The sequence below is a fragment of the Oncorhynchus nerka genome, linkage group LG5, assembly GCF_034236695.1.
Source record: "Oncorhynchus nerka isolate Pitt River linkage group LG5, Oner_Uvic_2.0, whole genome shotgun sequence".
Classification (NCBI taxonomy): Eukaryota; Metazoa; Chordata; class Actinopteri; order Salmoniformes; family Salmonidae; genus Oncorhynchus; species Oncorhynchus nerka.
Window position 1 is genome coordinate 52,978,498 of NC_088400.1, and position 14,357 is coordinate 52,992,854.

Sequence of the window (14,357 nt, forward strand, 5' to 3'; positions counted from 1 at the left end):
TTTTCCTAGGATTACATTTCCAGGAATTGTGGAAAAAACTGAGTTTAAATGGTGTATGTAAACTTCCGACTTCAACTGCACCTATAAATGGTAAAACCAGAGAAACGGATCATTTTGCAGTATGTCTTGTAATTTTTTCCAGAGCTGTGTGTGCGTGTGTGTGTGTGTATGCGTGTGTGTGCGTGTGCGTCAAAGTATGTTTGGGAGCAGGGTGCCGACACATGGATACAGCAGCTGGAGGTTTCTAGTCATTGTTCCGTAGTGAGCGACAGAAGGTTGGAAACATCAGCAGTTCTCATAAAGCGGATCTGTAGAATCATGCAAGTAACACCAGGGCCTTATTCATTAGTGCACGCCGTAGCAAACAGAAAAACGAAACGAAGCAATTCTTATTGGACAAATTCAGTTGGCTCCCTCCCCTTTTCAGCCTGTTTGCTTCAGTTTAGTTCCTAGTAAATACACCCCATGTCTATGATTTTGACTGAAATGGCATCATAGCATAGAGTTCCATTTGTGCCAAATTGCTATTCCTCTTCCTCTGTGAGCGTTTATTGTTGGAGCATGTGTGACTTATTAAATAGGCATCATGCTACTCACACATGCACATCGTTACTTGACACAGCTCTCTCACATACACATACACACATGCACTCATAAAGACATACACACATGCATTCACATTCGCATACACAAACACACATTGTGCCTGAATGGGGGAATCACATTAGCCCAAATAATAAACAGACATGGTGTGTTTTGCAGAAATGCATTGTCTTACTGTGCTAAATCTGCCACTCTGTGACCTGGGAGAAAAACAGCCCACACTGCAGTTACAGCCTGTTACTGTCAGTCACACACGCTAGCTGTGTCAAACACACACACACTCAAATGTAGAAACACACGCATTTACGCAGGCACGTAGACACACACACACAAACATATACGCAGGCATGTCTACACACTCAAGCACATAGACACACACACACACACAGGCATGTAGACACACATACACCTAGCACACACACACTCACCCACACACTAACCCACGCACACACTTACAGTGTGATGAGAGAGAAATGAGGGAAGTGGGGCAGAGTGGGAGACATTGACAAAAACAACTGTGTGAAGGGGTGGGAGACCATTTCAAAGGAGTACCTCAGCACTCCTCATGTAGACACACACACACACACACACACACACACACACACACACACACATACACACACACACACACACACACACACACACACACATACACACTCCTCAGCCCTGCTGGCCCCCTCTTCAAGCCACTAGTGGAAAGCAGCCAGTTGGAACCAATTGTCAACATCTTCATACAGAGCGAGAAACGGAAGGCGGGAGGGAGGGAGGGGGATGGATAGAAAGACAGAGAGAGAATGTCTTGTGCAGAGCTTGGCCACATCTCCCTGTGGTGCCATCAGCTTGAAGGGAACACAGCAGGGACAGAGAGAAGGCAAATGGATCATCTCAGAATGAGTTGAGTCTCTCCCTTTCTCTCTGTCTCTCCCTCTCTCTCTCTCTCTCTCTCTCTCTGTCTCTCTCTCTCTCTCTCTCCTCTCTCTCTCTCTCTCTCTCTCTGTCTCTCTCTCTCTCCCTCTCTCTCCCTCTCTCTCTGTCTCTCTCTCTCTCTCTCTGTCTCTCCCTCTCTCTGTCTCTGTCTCTGTCTCTCTCTCTCTCTCTCTCTCTCTCTCTCTCTCTCTCTCTCTCTCTCTCTCTCTCTCTCTCTCTCTCTCTCTCTCTCTCTCTCTCTCTCTCTCTCTCTCTCTCTCTCTCTGTCTCTCTGTCTCTCCTCTCTCTCTCTCTCTGTCTCTCTCTCTCTCTCTCTCTCTCTCTCTCTCTCTCTCTCTCCCTCTATCTCTCTCTCTCTCTGTCTCTCTCTCTCTCTCTCTCTCTCTCTCTCTCTCTCCCTCTCTCTCTCTCTCTCTCTCTCTGTCTCAATTCAATTCAATTCAAGGGCTTTATTGGCATGGGAAACATGTGTTAACATTGCCAAAGCAAGTGAGGTAGACAACATACAAAGTGAATATATAAAGTGAAAAACAACCAAAATTAACAGTAAACATTACACATACAGAAGTTTCAAAACAGTAAAGACATTACAAATGTCATATTATATATATATATATATACAATGTACAAATAGTTAAAGGACACAAGATAAAATGAATAAGCATGTCTCTCTCTCTCTCCCTCTCTCTCTCTCTCTGTCTCTCTGTCTCTCTCTCTCTCTCTCTCTCTCTCTCTCTCTCTGTCTCTCTCTCTCTCTCTCTCTCTCTCTCTCTCTCTCTCTCTCTCTCTCTCTCTCTCTCTCTCTCTCTGTCTCTCTGTCTCTCTCTCTCTCTCTCTCTCTCTCTGTCTCTCTCTCTCTCTCCCTCTCTCTCTCGTAAGTCTCCATTTGTTATTCTTTGTTTTCTCTCCAGCTTGTTTTTAGAGAAGTGTTTTCATCTGGGAGACTCAGCCCAGTCTGACACTATCTCCTTCCACTCCTCTGCACACACTCACACACACTCCTTCTCTTTCGCGGTGACCCCATTCTTCTCCGGAGGGTCATCAATAGTTAAATATCCATGGTGCCTCTGTTCCACCGGTGTCCATCCGCTCCAGGCATTTGACCGTCACATAAATGTGGGAGGGGTTCCGGGGTGTGTATATGTGTGAAGTGGTGCAGTAGGGCTAGGGTAGGGTGGGTTAAGGGGTTCGTTGGGGGGTTCGTTATAATTTCATGACCTGCCACACGAGGAGACAACATGACAATGTTAATTATTTAGCCCTCTTTGCCCTGTGTGCTGTATAGAGGCGGAGCTAGACTGGTCCCCCCCCCCTATTCCTTCCCATCGTCAGGCAGATTACAAGGTTTGCCCAGACGACTGGCTGAATGACACCCACAGTCTGCCAGAGCAACAATGGGACATCCCATAGCATCACATACAATAACACACTCATGTAATTTGCATGAACACATATGATGTACATAGAGCATACACATGCTCTAACAAAAACTCATGCACACTCATATACCCAAACATCAACTCTAACCCACACACACACAACTTTATGACCCTTCTCCTGTTTCCAGCACATGTCCAGGTGTCTAATGAGCGGAATGACCTTTGACCCTGCTGATAGGGTAATTGAGGTCAGGGGTAAGGATGTAAATAAAGAAGGATATGAGAGAGGAAGAGGAAACAGAGGGGACTGGGGATGTCTGCAGCACGACTCTCCTTCTCCTATCCCCCACCCTCTCTCTCTCTATTTCTCCCTCTCTCATATCCTTCTTTATTTTCTAAAAACCCTCCCTCTCGCCCTCAAGCCCCCCCCACAGAATGTGTCTTGACGTCACAAAATGGAGTTCTAAAATGTAGTTTGGGCCGTTAAAAGATAAGTGACATTATCTCTATACCATCTGGCAGCAGGTGAGAACTGGCTATGTTTACTTGTGGAGGGCGGTTTGTGGTTTGGACTCATGGGTGTTCGGTTAACACACATGCGTATGAGCATACACAGTGCACAGGGCCAATCAAAATACCGGGGGACAGAGTGGCCTCGGACACAGGGAGAGGAAGATCGGAAGAGAGTGAAAAGACTGTAGTGAGGAAGAGGAAGAGAGAGTGAAGGAAAGGTTGGTACAATGATTATAGCCTCCGATACATAGAGAGGAGAGGAAAATATAACATCGCACCCCAGAGGACGGTCTTGTTGTTTCCTGTGTCTCTCTGTGGTTTCAGACTGGCAATGAGCCTCACTGGAGGGAGAGAGAGAGAGGGGGAGTGGAACAGAGAATGGAGAGAGAGTAGAGAGAGAGAGATGTTTTGATGGGGTGTGGTTGGTGGAAGACCTCCAGACTGGATAGAGGGATAGGACATGAGGTGGGTCAGACGTCTCTCACCATTGGTTCCTCCCACGGGCATGAGGGGACGTCTGTTGTCTGTCTGTGTCCTTCCCCTAAACAAGGGAGAGGCTCCTCTCCTACAGTCACATTTACCCTCTGATCTCTAACCTCGCTCCCTGAGGGGTCAAGAAAGGAAGGGAGGTGTAAGGAGTGGGGTGGACGTTCAGGACGGATGCCACAGGAAGTAGTCCTTGGACTTGTCCTGCCCTCCTGCAGAGACTTCCTGTTATTGTTACAGAACGCCCAATCCTGTCCGACCTTGCCCTGTCATGTCCATCAAGCATTTCTGTCCACTGTTCAGTCCCCCCAGGGTGGTAGTGTGTGTGTACGGTGGGGGAAGGGGAGTGTGTGTTTGGGATGTGTGTGTGTTCGTAGCGTGTTTGTCTGCCCTCCCAAACCCCTACCATCCCTCACCGTTTGCCCCACAAACACAGACAGACAGCTGGGTGGGTGTCATTGGATCTGTGTTTAGGTTGTCTGTGCTTAGCTGGGGCTCTGTGTGTGTCTAGCGAAGCGAGACTCACACTGCGGGCTATGGATGTTTGTGGTAGAGAGAGATTGCGAGGAAGAGAGAACTGAAAACTTCCTCGCACACTTTTTCACTTTTTGTAAAAAATAAAGTCCCAAGATTATTGTTTGGAATGTGAGGACAAAAATCCCCTCTTTTTGACACGAACAGCTCATAGCTCCACACACCTGCAGATTTAATACACATTTACATGTTGGTAATTTAGCAGATGCTCTTATCCAGAGCGATTTACGGTCAAGAAATTGAGCGCAGCAATCCTCTCCTTTCACTGTGTCACTCACTCATCCCCTTCGCGCCGGCTGATGCATCGAGCAGCAACAAAGGCTATCCACTTCTGTCGGTGTGTGGCCACCTTCAACACCGTGCCCTAGCACTGCTGGTTTGTGTGTGTGCGCGTGCGTGTGTGTGTGTGTGTGTGCGCGTGTGTGTGTGGTATAAAATGTATGTGGTATCTTTTGATTGGTATCAGCGTCTAACCATATACCCCTCTCTGTGTGTTCTCCAGGTGTTCCATGCCAACACAGACCCATATGAGGTGGTGTTGAACCGCATACCCCAGCCCGTCTTAGCCCGCTTCGTACGCATCCGGCCTCAGGTCTGGAAGAACGGCATTGCCCTGCGTTTCGAGCTCTACGGCTGCCAGATCATAGGTGTGTGTGAGAGGGAGCCACGGGGAAACGGGTGTCTCAGTTATTTTGCCTTAGATACTTGAAGCATCCTTTACATTATGTCCTCTGTCCCACTCCACGTCAAAACAGAGTATTTTTGAGAGACAAAATGTGTTCCGGCATCTCCTGCACTGTCAGTGAAGAAACTTAAAATATCCCATTAGAAGAAATGCCAGACAGTTTATGCATTAACTACGCAGTAACATGAGCACACACACACACACACACACACACTCACACACACACACTCACACATGCAAACATAAGAACTTCCGACAGCAACCAGAGCATTAGTCTAATCAAAGTTTTACTCCGTTCTCAGCCAGCACGTCTCCAATCACTTCCTCCTCCACATTCGACGTTTCCCTCACTCTCATTCGCTCTATATTTCCACTATGTTTCTGCTCTCCTTCCTCCTTCTCCTAAATTTCTCCCTCGTAATCATTTATTTTCTCTCACTTTCTCTCTCATTCCATACTCTGTTCTTGCTTTTCACTCTTTCTCCCTCCCTCGCTCCCTCTCCACCTACTCCAATTCTCTCTATCAATAGCCTTTCTCTACCTCTGAGTAATTCTCTGTCTCTCCCCTTTTCCCTCTTCCTCTCCCTCTCCCTCTCCTGCCCTTTAAACTGTTTTTTTGACTTCAGGATATCAACCTACTTTCTCTCAACCCCTACAATCTCGCAGATGCAGTATGTCACAAGAATGGGTCACAATCAATCATTCATGACACTCTTGTTCACTTGTAAATCTTGAACTGTGATTCACAGGGGGAGAGAGAGTACCACTCATTAGCTAGTATTGCAAGTGCATGTTAGACTGGCTCTCACCGTTCAGGTACACACATAGTCACTTGAAGACAAGCACAATGACCTCACGTCGATACACACAGTCACACACACACACACACACACACACACATGCATTTCTGTTGCCATTTATCCATAATTTACATTCATTGCTAGTGCTGTGAGATAACAGCATGAAACTTTGATCTGTGTGCTCTTAAACCGTCAACCCTACTAATGCTCTCCTCTCTTCTCCTCCTCACTCTCTCTCCTCTCTTCTCCTCCTCTCTCTCTCTCTCTCCTCTCTCGGTCTCACTCCCTCTGTCTCGTCTTGTCTCTGGTCTTCTCTCCCCCTGTTTCTCCCTCGGTCTCTTCCTCGCTAATCTCCTCTACCGTCCTCTTTCTCTCTCTCTCTACCATTCTCCCTCGATCTTTCTTTCTTCTCTCTCCTAGTTCCATCTCTCTCTCTCTTCCTCCTCTTTCATCTCCTGTAACCCCTCCCCTTCTCTCCCTCCTTCTCTCTCGTTGCTTCTTTTACAGATAATATGTGAGGGTTGAAATGTGATAGTTTTGTGTAATGTATGACATTTACCCAATAAAGGGGATTTTGATGAATCATTTCCCTTCCCACTCCCCCTCCCTTCCCCATCCCTCTCCCCACCCATCTACTTCCCTAATTTCAGATGCTCCGTGTTCAGAGATGCAGGGCCTCCTCTCTGGCCTGCTCCCCGACGCCCAGATCTCAGCCTCGTCAGCTCGAGACATGCTGTGGTCCCCTGGGAATGCCCGCCTGGTGGGCAGCCACTCAGGCTGGTTCCCCGGCCCCGCTCAGCCCCTGGCTGGGGTGGAGTGGCTCCAAGTGGACCTGGGTGTCCCCAAGACTGTCGGGGGATTATTACCCAGGGGGCGAGGGGCGGAGAAGGGACAAGCAGCACGGACAACAGGGCCTTTGTGAGGAAGTACCGCGTGGCTCACAGTCTAGACGGGAAGGACTGGGGGTTCGTTATGGACAGCAAGACCAGCCTGCCCAAGGTGGGTGTTGGGGAGGGGGACATGTGTAGGGGTGGGGGTGATGTTGGGGTTGTGTGTGCGTGCGTGTCAGGGTAAAGTATGATTATACTCATTTAAATAATCTACATAAAGATTTTTGCCACAGTACATTTCAATATTTCTGCTTTATTTCTGTGTGTGTGTTGCAGATATTTGAGGGGAATACCCACTACGACACCCCTGAGCTACGGCGTTTTGAGGAGACCCTGGCCCAGTTCATCAGGATCTATCCAGAGAGGTGGTCTCCTGCCGGGATCGGGATGAGAGTAGAAATATTGGGCTGTGACGTGCCAGGTAAGCCTGTGGAATTATATTAACATTCTCAGCTTAGACACATGCACACTCCTCTCCCCACCAGAGACCGGGGTTCAATCCCCGCTCCAAACATTCAATCTGTTTCTCCTCTCTGTCATTTCATAACTGCCAAAATATCCTACAAATATACACTACTGTTCAAAAGTTTGGGGTCATTTTAGAAATGTCCTCTATTCTGGTGAGAGCCAGTTTGCACTGTTCTGTGAAGGGAGTAGTACAGAGCGTTGTATGAGATCTTCAGTTTCTTGGCAATTTCTCGCATGGAATAGCCTTCATTTCTCTGAACAAGAAGACTGACGAGTTTCAGAAGAAAGGTGTTTGTTTCTGGCCATTTTGAGCCTGTAATCGAACACCCAAATGCTGATGCTCCAGATACTCAACTAGTCTAAAGATGGCCAGTTTTATTGCTTCTTTGATCAGCTGTTTCCAGCTACAATAGTCATTTACAACATGAACAATGTCTACATTGTATTTCTGATCAATCTGATGTTATTTTAATGGACAAAAAACAAGCTTTTCTTGCAAAATCAAGGACTATTCTAAGTGACCCCAAACTTTTGAACGGTTTGGGTATATTTTTAAAAAGTGTGTGGGCATGTGCGTACTATATATCATCTGTGAGTCTACTGGATACATGATTAGGGAGTTGGAAAGCAAGTGGAAGTGGAAAAATCAGGGGAGTCTTGGAAAGAGTGAAGGTTAAAGTTACAGGGAGTGGAGAAAGGGTTGGACGGGTTTTGAGCAATCTGTCCCAAGGGTACCATGCACGCACACACTGCTGGTATGGTCTGCTATCCAGATGTGAGGTAGTAGACACATCTGGCCTCTCACTGCTCACTACTCCCACTGGGCCTACACAGGACACCTGAGCTACAGCACCAGACAGTGGGCTCACACCACACACACACACACACACACACACACACACACACACACACACACACACACACACACACACCTCATCTCCCCTGAGCTGGTTCTATAGACCCCTCTCTCTGTTCCCACCCTGACTAGGATGTTCAACACATACACATAAACACACACAGACAGACACTATAATGGCTCCTAATGGGCCTACACAGGACGTCTGCGCTGAATTCTCAACACCTACACCTACACACTGTAATCAGTGTTAGGGGAGAGCTTGTGTGTGTGCGTGTGTGTGTGTGCGTGTGCATCTGTGCGTAAGGAACACAGCCCTGTTCGGTGGTGTAAGGAGGATGTGGACCTCTTAATATTTCATCCCACTCCTCTCTGACTCACTCACTATGCCATTAGAGAGGAGAAACAAGACCAGAACCCTCTGTTAACATAGAACAAGAGGACACAAAACACACACACGCTCTCTCTCTGTCAGAATAACAGGCTAGTGCCCTTTGTTAGGGACCCTCAGTACCACACCCATGATTGGCCTACATGACTGACTGACAAATGAGCTGCATTCCTCCCCTCCCTACATCTCTCTCTCCTTGCTGTCCTATGTCACTTCCTCCTCGCCCCATCGCTTCCTGCTGCTGCCCCTAGTGGGGTCTACACACAGGCCCTGGGATTCACACCGGCAACCCTTCACCTTGAGGCCACAGCCATTCCGGTGTTAACCCTGCCACATGTAAAAGGCATTGAGACCAGGTGAAAGCCCTGTGTTAAAGCAATCCGTCACAGGCTCCTCTTTATTGGACATGGAGGACATCCCAGAGAGATGGAGTAGTTTCACACCACACTGGTGTTCAACAGAGCATTTGGTCCACAAGTGTTCACAGTGCGGGAGGGTTGGAGTGCTATGCCTCGTAACACAGGAGGGAGGATTGTAAATCTTTTGTCACCCCTCCTTTTTTCTCCCACCACCTCTCTTTCTCATTCTCGCTCTTATTCTCTCTCTTTCTCTCCTTGCTCTGTATCTCTCTGTCTCTCTGTCTCTCTCTGTCTCTCTGTCTCTCTCTGTCTCTCTGTCTCTCTCTCTCTCACTGTTAAATCCCACACATGGCTCTGTTCTCTCCTCTCCTCTCTCTGTTCCCACCCTTAGGCATAGTGCGTGGGTCTGTAAATGTTTTTGTTCTTCTTATTTCCTCCACTCTCCTCTGCTGTTTCTCATCACACACTCCCCCTCTCTGTTTTCTGCTGTCCATTCCAGGCTCTTTGGTCTCATTTCTTACACACACACCTCACACACATACACACTTATGCACACACACACACACACACACACACACACACACACGCACACACACACACACACACATGCCTTGGACACAAAACTCTGCCTGGATATCTCTTTCTGCCTTCTTTCAAGATCAACTTCGGAGGTTTCTCTTAGGCTTTGTTTTACAGTCTTCAAGGACATATTGGGCTCTATTTGAACCTTTTACTGCAGTGGGCTAAATTAGGGTCACACAGAGTGCTTCTCTGTAATCTTAAACAAATCTACTTTGAAACAAAAGTATACACCTCACAAAAAAGTTGGACATATTTTTGGGCAGATTTTTTAAAAATCATGTCTATTATGAATTTATGACAAATATTAATGACATTCTGGGTTTTGATGAATAAATAAATTGGTCAACACATTTCATGGCTTAATACTGCATGCTGTTGCCTCAGGTTGCGTTGTCATCGACTACAATTAGGCTGGTGGCACGGAGTATTATTTTTCAGAGTCCATTGTGGATTGAATAGCATAGGCTCCAGTAATGAGTAATAGCACAGTAAAAAAAAACTTTAAAAACAGCCGGTGTTTGCTCAATATGTTTGGAGTGTTGACAGTCATAATTGTTGTAATTGGCGTCAATGAATAAAGGCCTTTACGCATCGCACTTCAAATAAATAGTAATACTAGGCTCCTGTGAATTGTCTTGTATGTGTGAGGCACGTTCTCAATAAGCCACATGTAGCCTGGGCCTACCGCTGATATGGCGTTATAGGACTGAATATGTTTGGAATGGTGACGTATACCAGCCGAATAGAGTTGCCTGTGCACTGCAGGTAGGCCTATGTGAATTGGGAATAATGCAAACGCATGACGACTAAGAGTGAAACATTTCAGGGGCGGCAGGTAGCCTAGCGGTTAAAACGTTGGGCCGAAAGGTTGCTGGATCAAATCCCCGAGCTGACAATCTGTCGTTCTGCCCCTGAACAAGGCAGTTAACCGTCCACGCAGGCTAAATGCCCGTCATGGAAAGATAGATGAGATGATCCGGTGACAATCTTATTTAGAAACATTTCAGTTTTGTTTGATTAAAAAACAAGCCAGTGTAGGCTACCCTTACCCTACTACAACGAAACAGCAATGTAGGCCGACATTGTAAATAAGATTTTGTTCTTAACTGACTTGCCTAGTTAAATAAAGGTTAAATAACAAAAATTAAAAAAACATTTGTAAACCTTTTATGGATAGCCTTTTTGGCTAATGAGAAAGACACCAGACACATTGCTGTTGAACCAGCTTTCGTTATAGTAGCGTAAGGTTAGCCTATAAGGGCTTGTTTTTTAATCAAACTAAACAGAAAACAACCTATTGTTACAGGAACCTATATATAATATACCCTTTATATAATCTATCTTTCCATGTTGGGCATGTAGCCTGCGTGGAGGGGTTTTTACGCACATCCAAAATAATAACAGGAGCTGGATAAAATAATGTACAAGAGTACATAGATAGAAAGGGGATGTCTGCTCACTGTTTTTGCTGCTCCCAAATGTTGATGTGCTCCCTTGATGTTTTAATAAAGCTTTGGTGATTTAAGATTGTTTTCAAAGTGAGCGAATGGATTGGGCAGGACTAAAACAAATGCATTGGGCAGGACTAAAACAAATGCATTGGGCAGGACTAAAACAAAACCTGCCTTCATCGACTGCAGGGGAGGCTATGCTTGGTTTTTAATAATAATACAAATAAATGGGGGGGGGGAAACGTTTTTGTGTCTATCTCTTGATCTCTTGTTCCATGTGCATCTGCTGTCTTATTGCTAAAACAAGCTTCTGGTTGGTCTTAAATATCCTCACGAGCGCTGCCTGAAATTGGCACTTTGGCGCACGTTTTTAAGGACACCGCTAAAATATTAACACCCCTCCCACCTCAGCACAAGCAAGCTCAAAAAACAGGTAAAAAATCAATCCAGGGTTTGAAAATAGAAGAGCGCCGGCTTTAACAGGTCGAATTTGCAAAGGAACGTGCGTTTGACAATTGCGCTGGTTTAATGTATGGGTGGGCGGGTGTGTGTTTGTGAGTTTTACAGAGGCTCTTTACATAATTGACCTTTTTTTCTTTCTCAAATTTTGTTGAGTCAGATTGTTCAGCGAGTGCTATGGCTGTTTTCCAGAAGAGAAGGAGCGGAGGGGGGGGGGGGGTCGAGAACAGTGAGCAAAGGGAAGGGGTGGAGCGCTGTTCACTGTATTCTCTGAAACATGACAGTTCCCCTGGTGCCGTTTGTATCAAGTGTCTCAGTGTAGGACTTCTGATTTAGGATCGGTTTTGCGTTTTTAGATCACAGCAGATGACATAACATAGATAAGAGGGCTGAGTCGATCTTAAAAAAACAATCTTCCTACTATAAGACACTTGATTCTGTACATATGAGCCCTGTACTCCTTTCCGGTCTGAGGTGCAGGCCTCATTCTCCTCGACTGCACATTGACTCTGTACCGGTACCCCCTGTATTTAGCCTCCCTATTGTTATTTTACTAATGATGTTTAATTATTTGTTACTTATATATATATATATATTTTTTTTTTACTTCACACTTTTTCTTATAAAACCTCTTAAAGCATTGTTGGTTAAGGGCTTGTAAGTAAGCATTTCACTGTAAGGTCTACAGCTGTTGTATTCGGTGCATGTGACAAATCACAGGGGCTGTTCCTGCACGAGGGTCCCTCTCCCTGCATGAGGAGGCCTTCTGATGCATGAGGGGACGCTCTACCTGAATAAGGAGTCCTTCTCCTGAATGAGGGGATCCTCTCCCTGCACGTCTAGTCCTTCTCCTGCTTCTGCTGCACGAGGAGGCCCTCCTGCACGAGGAGGCCTTCTGCGCAAGGAGAAAGGAACAGTGATACTGTATAAAGGCCGGCCTCTCGACGCAGCTCTGTAGCTGTGTCCTCACACATGTCAAGGAGTAGAGAGCCCTCGGGGAGAGGCAGGCAGGTCATAGCTCCTCGTCTCTCTCCCGGTACCCCTGACACCTCTGTCATACACGCAGACACAGACAGACACACACACACACACACCCCTGTCACACCCCACAAAGGTCAATCTGTTTCCACAGTGACAAGGCCTGACCTTTGAAAGCACGGAGATGCAACGGCTTGTACGAATGGCTTGCGCTAAGGGGGATAAAATAACAGGATACACGGTCCTCGGATGTGAAAAAGGTTAGGGAGGAGTAGGGGGTTAACGTATTTCCGGTGGGGTCCCCATAGCTCCTTGGTGATTAAAATCTGATCGGCCAACTAATTGCCTCAGTAAAGGGTGTGACATTAACGTTAGGCTAATGTCACGCAGTCAGAGACCTCAACAGCTGGGCACTATTCTTTCATGTAGCGCTATTTTAGCTGTGTTTTTCCACTGCGCCAGACGTCCGGCTGTGTACGTTTCATTCATTTCATCCGTTTCATTTTTTTCCTCACAAGCAGTTGTGTCACGGTAAAATGTCAAAGGATCAATCAACTATGGTGTCCATATTAGGACAGCCTCAGTCCCAGCAGGACTCGTTTCAATCTGTCCTAATATGGACAACGTAATCAACTTCCCTCCATGTTTGTTGTCGTCTGTGCTTCTCAAACGCCCGCTCAGCGCTAACGGCGCTAGCCATGCCCAGGAAGCATCATTACACTGATGTAGCTATTATCTAGCAGCTATGTCTTTGGACTGCAGATGCATCCAGATTCTGCACTAGCAGTCTTTGCTTTCCAGATGTTCGAGTTTGGTGTGTCTCTCCAGTCATTGCACGCTCCTAAATGACATCTTGGGGAAAGTATGAATGCTTGGGGGGGGGGGGGATGTTTTGCCATCTTGGATACAGATTTTTTACATAGAAATGATCAGAAAGCACAAGTATACTCTGAGGCAGTGGTTCCCAAACTTTTGGAACGGAGCCTGGAACAGAGTTTCCACAAATTCCCATGATGCGATATATGGGGCCATGGGTGTATGATAATATGATTAGGACCTTGGTTAGATTGTGGTTAGAATGCAGAGCTGACCCAAACCTTTCCCTCTGTCATTGCATAACGGAGCCAGGGTTGTCCCATCTGGTCCCAATAGCATGGCCACTTATCGCCGATAACATTCCTAATGCAGTCTGTAGACCATGTGCTGCTGGAAGGAGTGTGTGTGTGTGCACTCGCACTCGCATGCATCCGTGTGTGTACGCGCTTGCTCGTGTGTATGTGTGTGCATCCATTCGAGGGTGAACTAGCTAGGCCCATTCATCCCCCATGGAGACTGGTGTCTGGCCTGTCCTGACAGGGCCCCAGCCACTGGTCTGACTGGGCTGTGGATGGAGGTGGAGGATGGTCGAGACCCATGGAGGGAGGGAGATGTCTGAGCTAACAGACCCATGGAGGGAGGGAGATGTCGGGGCTAAGAGACACAACATGACTGGGCTATCACCGCCTCGCTCAGCATGTCACCTCGTCTGGGAGGGGGAGGGAGGGAGGGAAGGAGCATTGGAGATGACCGCAGACTCTCATTTAGGTGTGTGGAGTAAGCACTAGTCTGTGAGAAGCAGAGATTCTGTGAGAAGCAGAGATTGAGAAATTGTATTCATGGGCAAATTGTTGATTAGTCAGAAAGCTGTGGTCACATTCACAATACGATGTTGTTTCATTGAGTATGTTTCATTTTGAGCATCTTGGATGTAACTGACAACACTTATGTGTTGTGCCTCCATAGAAACCAGCACGCTGGCTGACACAGCCACGCCGACTTTGTCTGGTACAATGGAGAGTAGCACTGCCCAGCGGTCGGGCAGAGGTGAGTGTCTGTAAGCATACTGTGTGGAAATGTTGCAAACTTTATGTTTGTATAATATTGTAGAATGTTTGATGGTTGATGTCTCTCTCGCTCTCTCTCTCTCTCTCTCTCTGTCTTTCTCTGTCCCTCTCCC

At 46.8% G+C, this 14,357-nt stretch overlaps 1 protein-coding gene across 1 annotated transcript in view; it reads left to right on the forward strand.

Moving 5' to 3' along the window:
- The window catches only part of LOC115129614 (neuropilin-2-like), a 62,849-nt gene that overhangs the window by 33,545 nt on the left and 14,947 nt on the right, over positions 1 to 14,357 (forward strand). Inside the window, 5 exon segments of the mRNA XM_029660178.2 lie at positions 4,945 to 5,089; positions 6,578 to 6,772; positions 6,775 to 6,926; positions 7,094 to 7,238; positions 14,144 to 14,224. Of these exon segments, the coding sequence (XP_029516038.2) occupies positions 4,945 to 5,089; positions 6,578 to 6,772; positions 6,775 to 6,926; positions 7,094 to 7,238; positions 14,144 to 14,224 (718 nt within the window).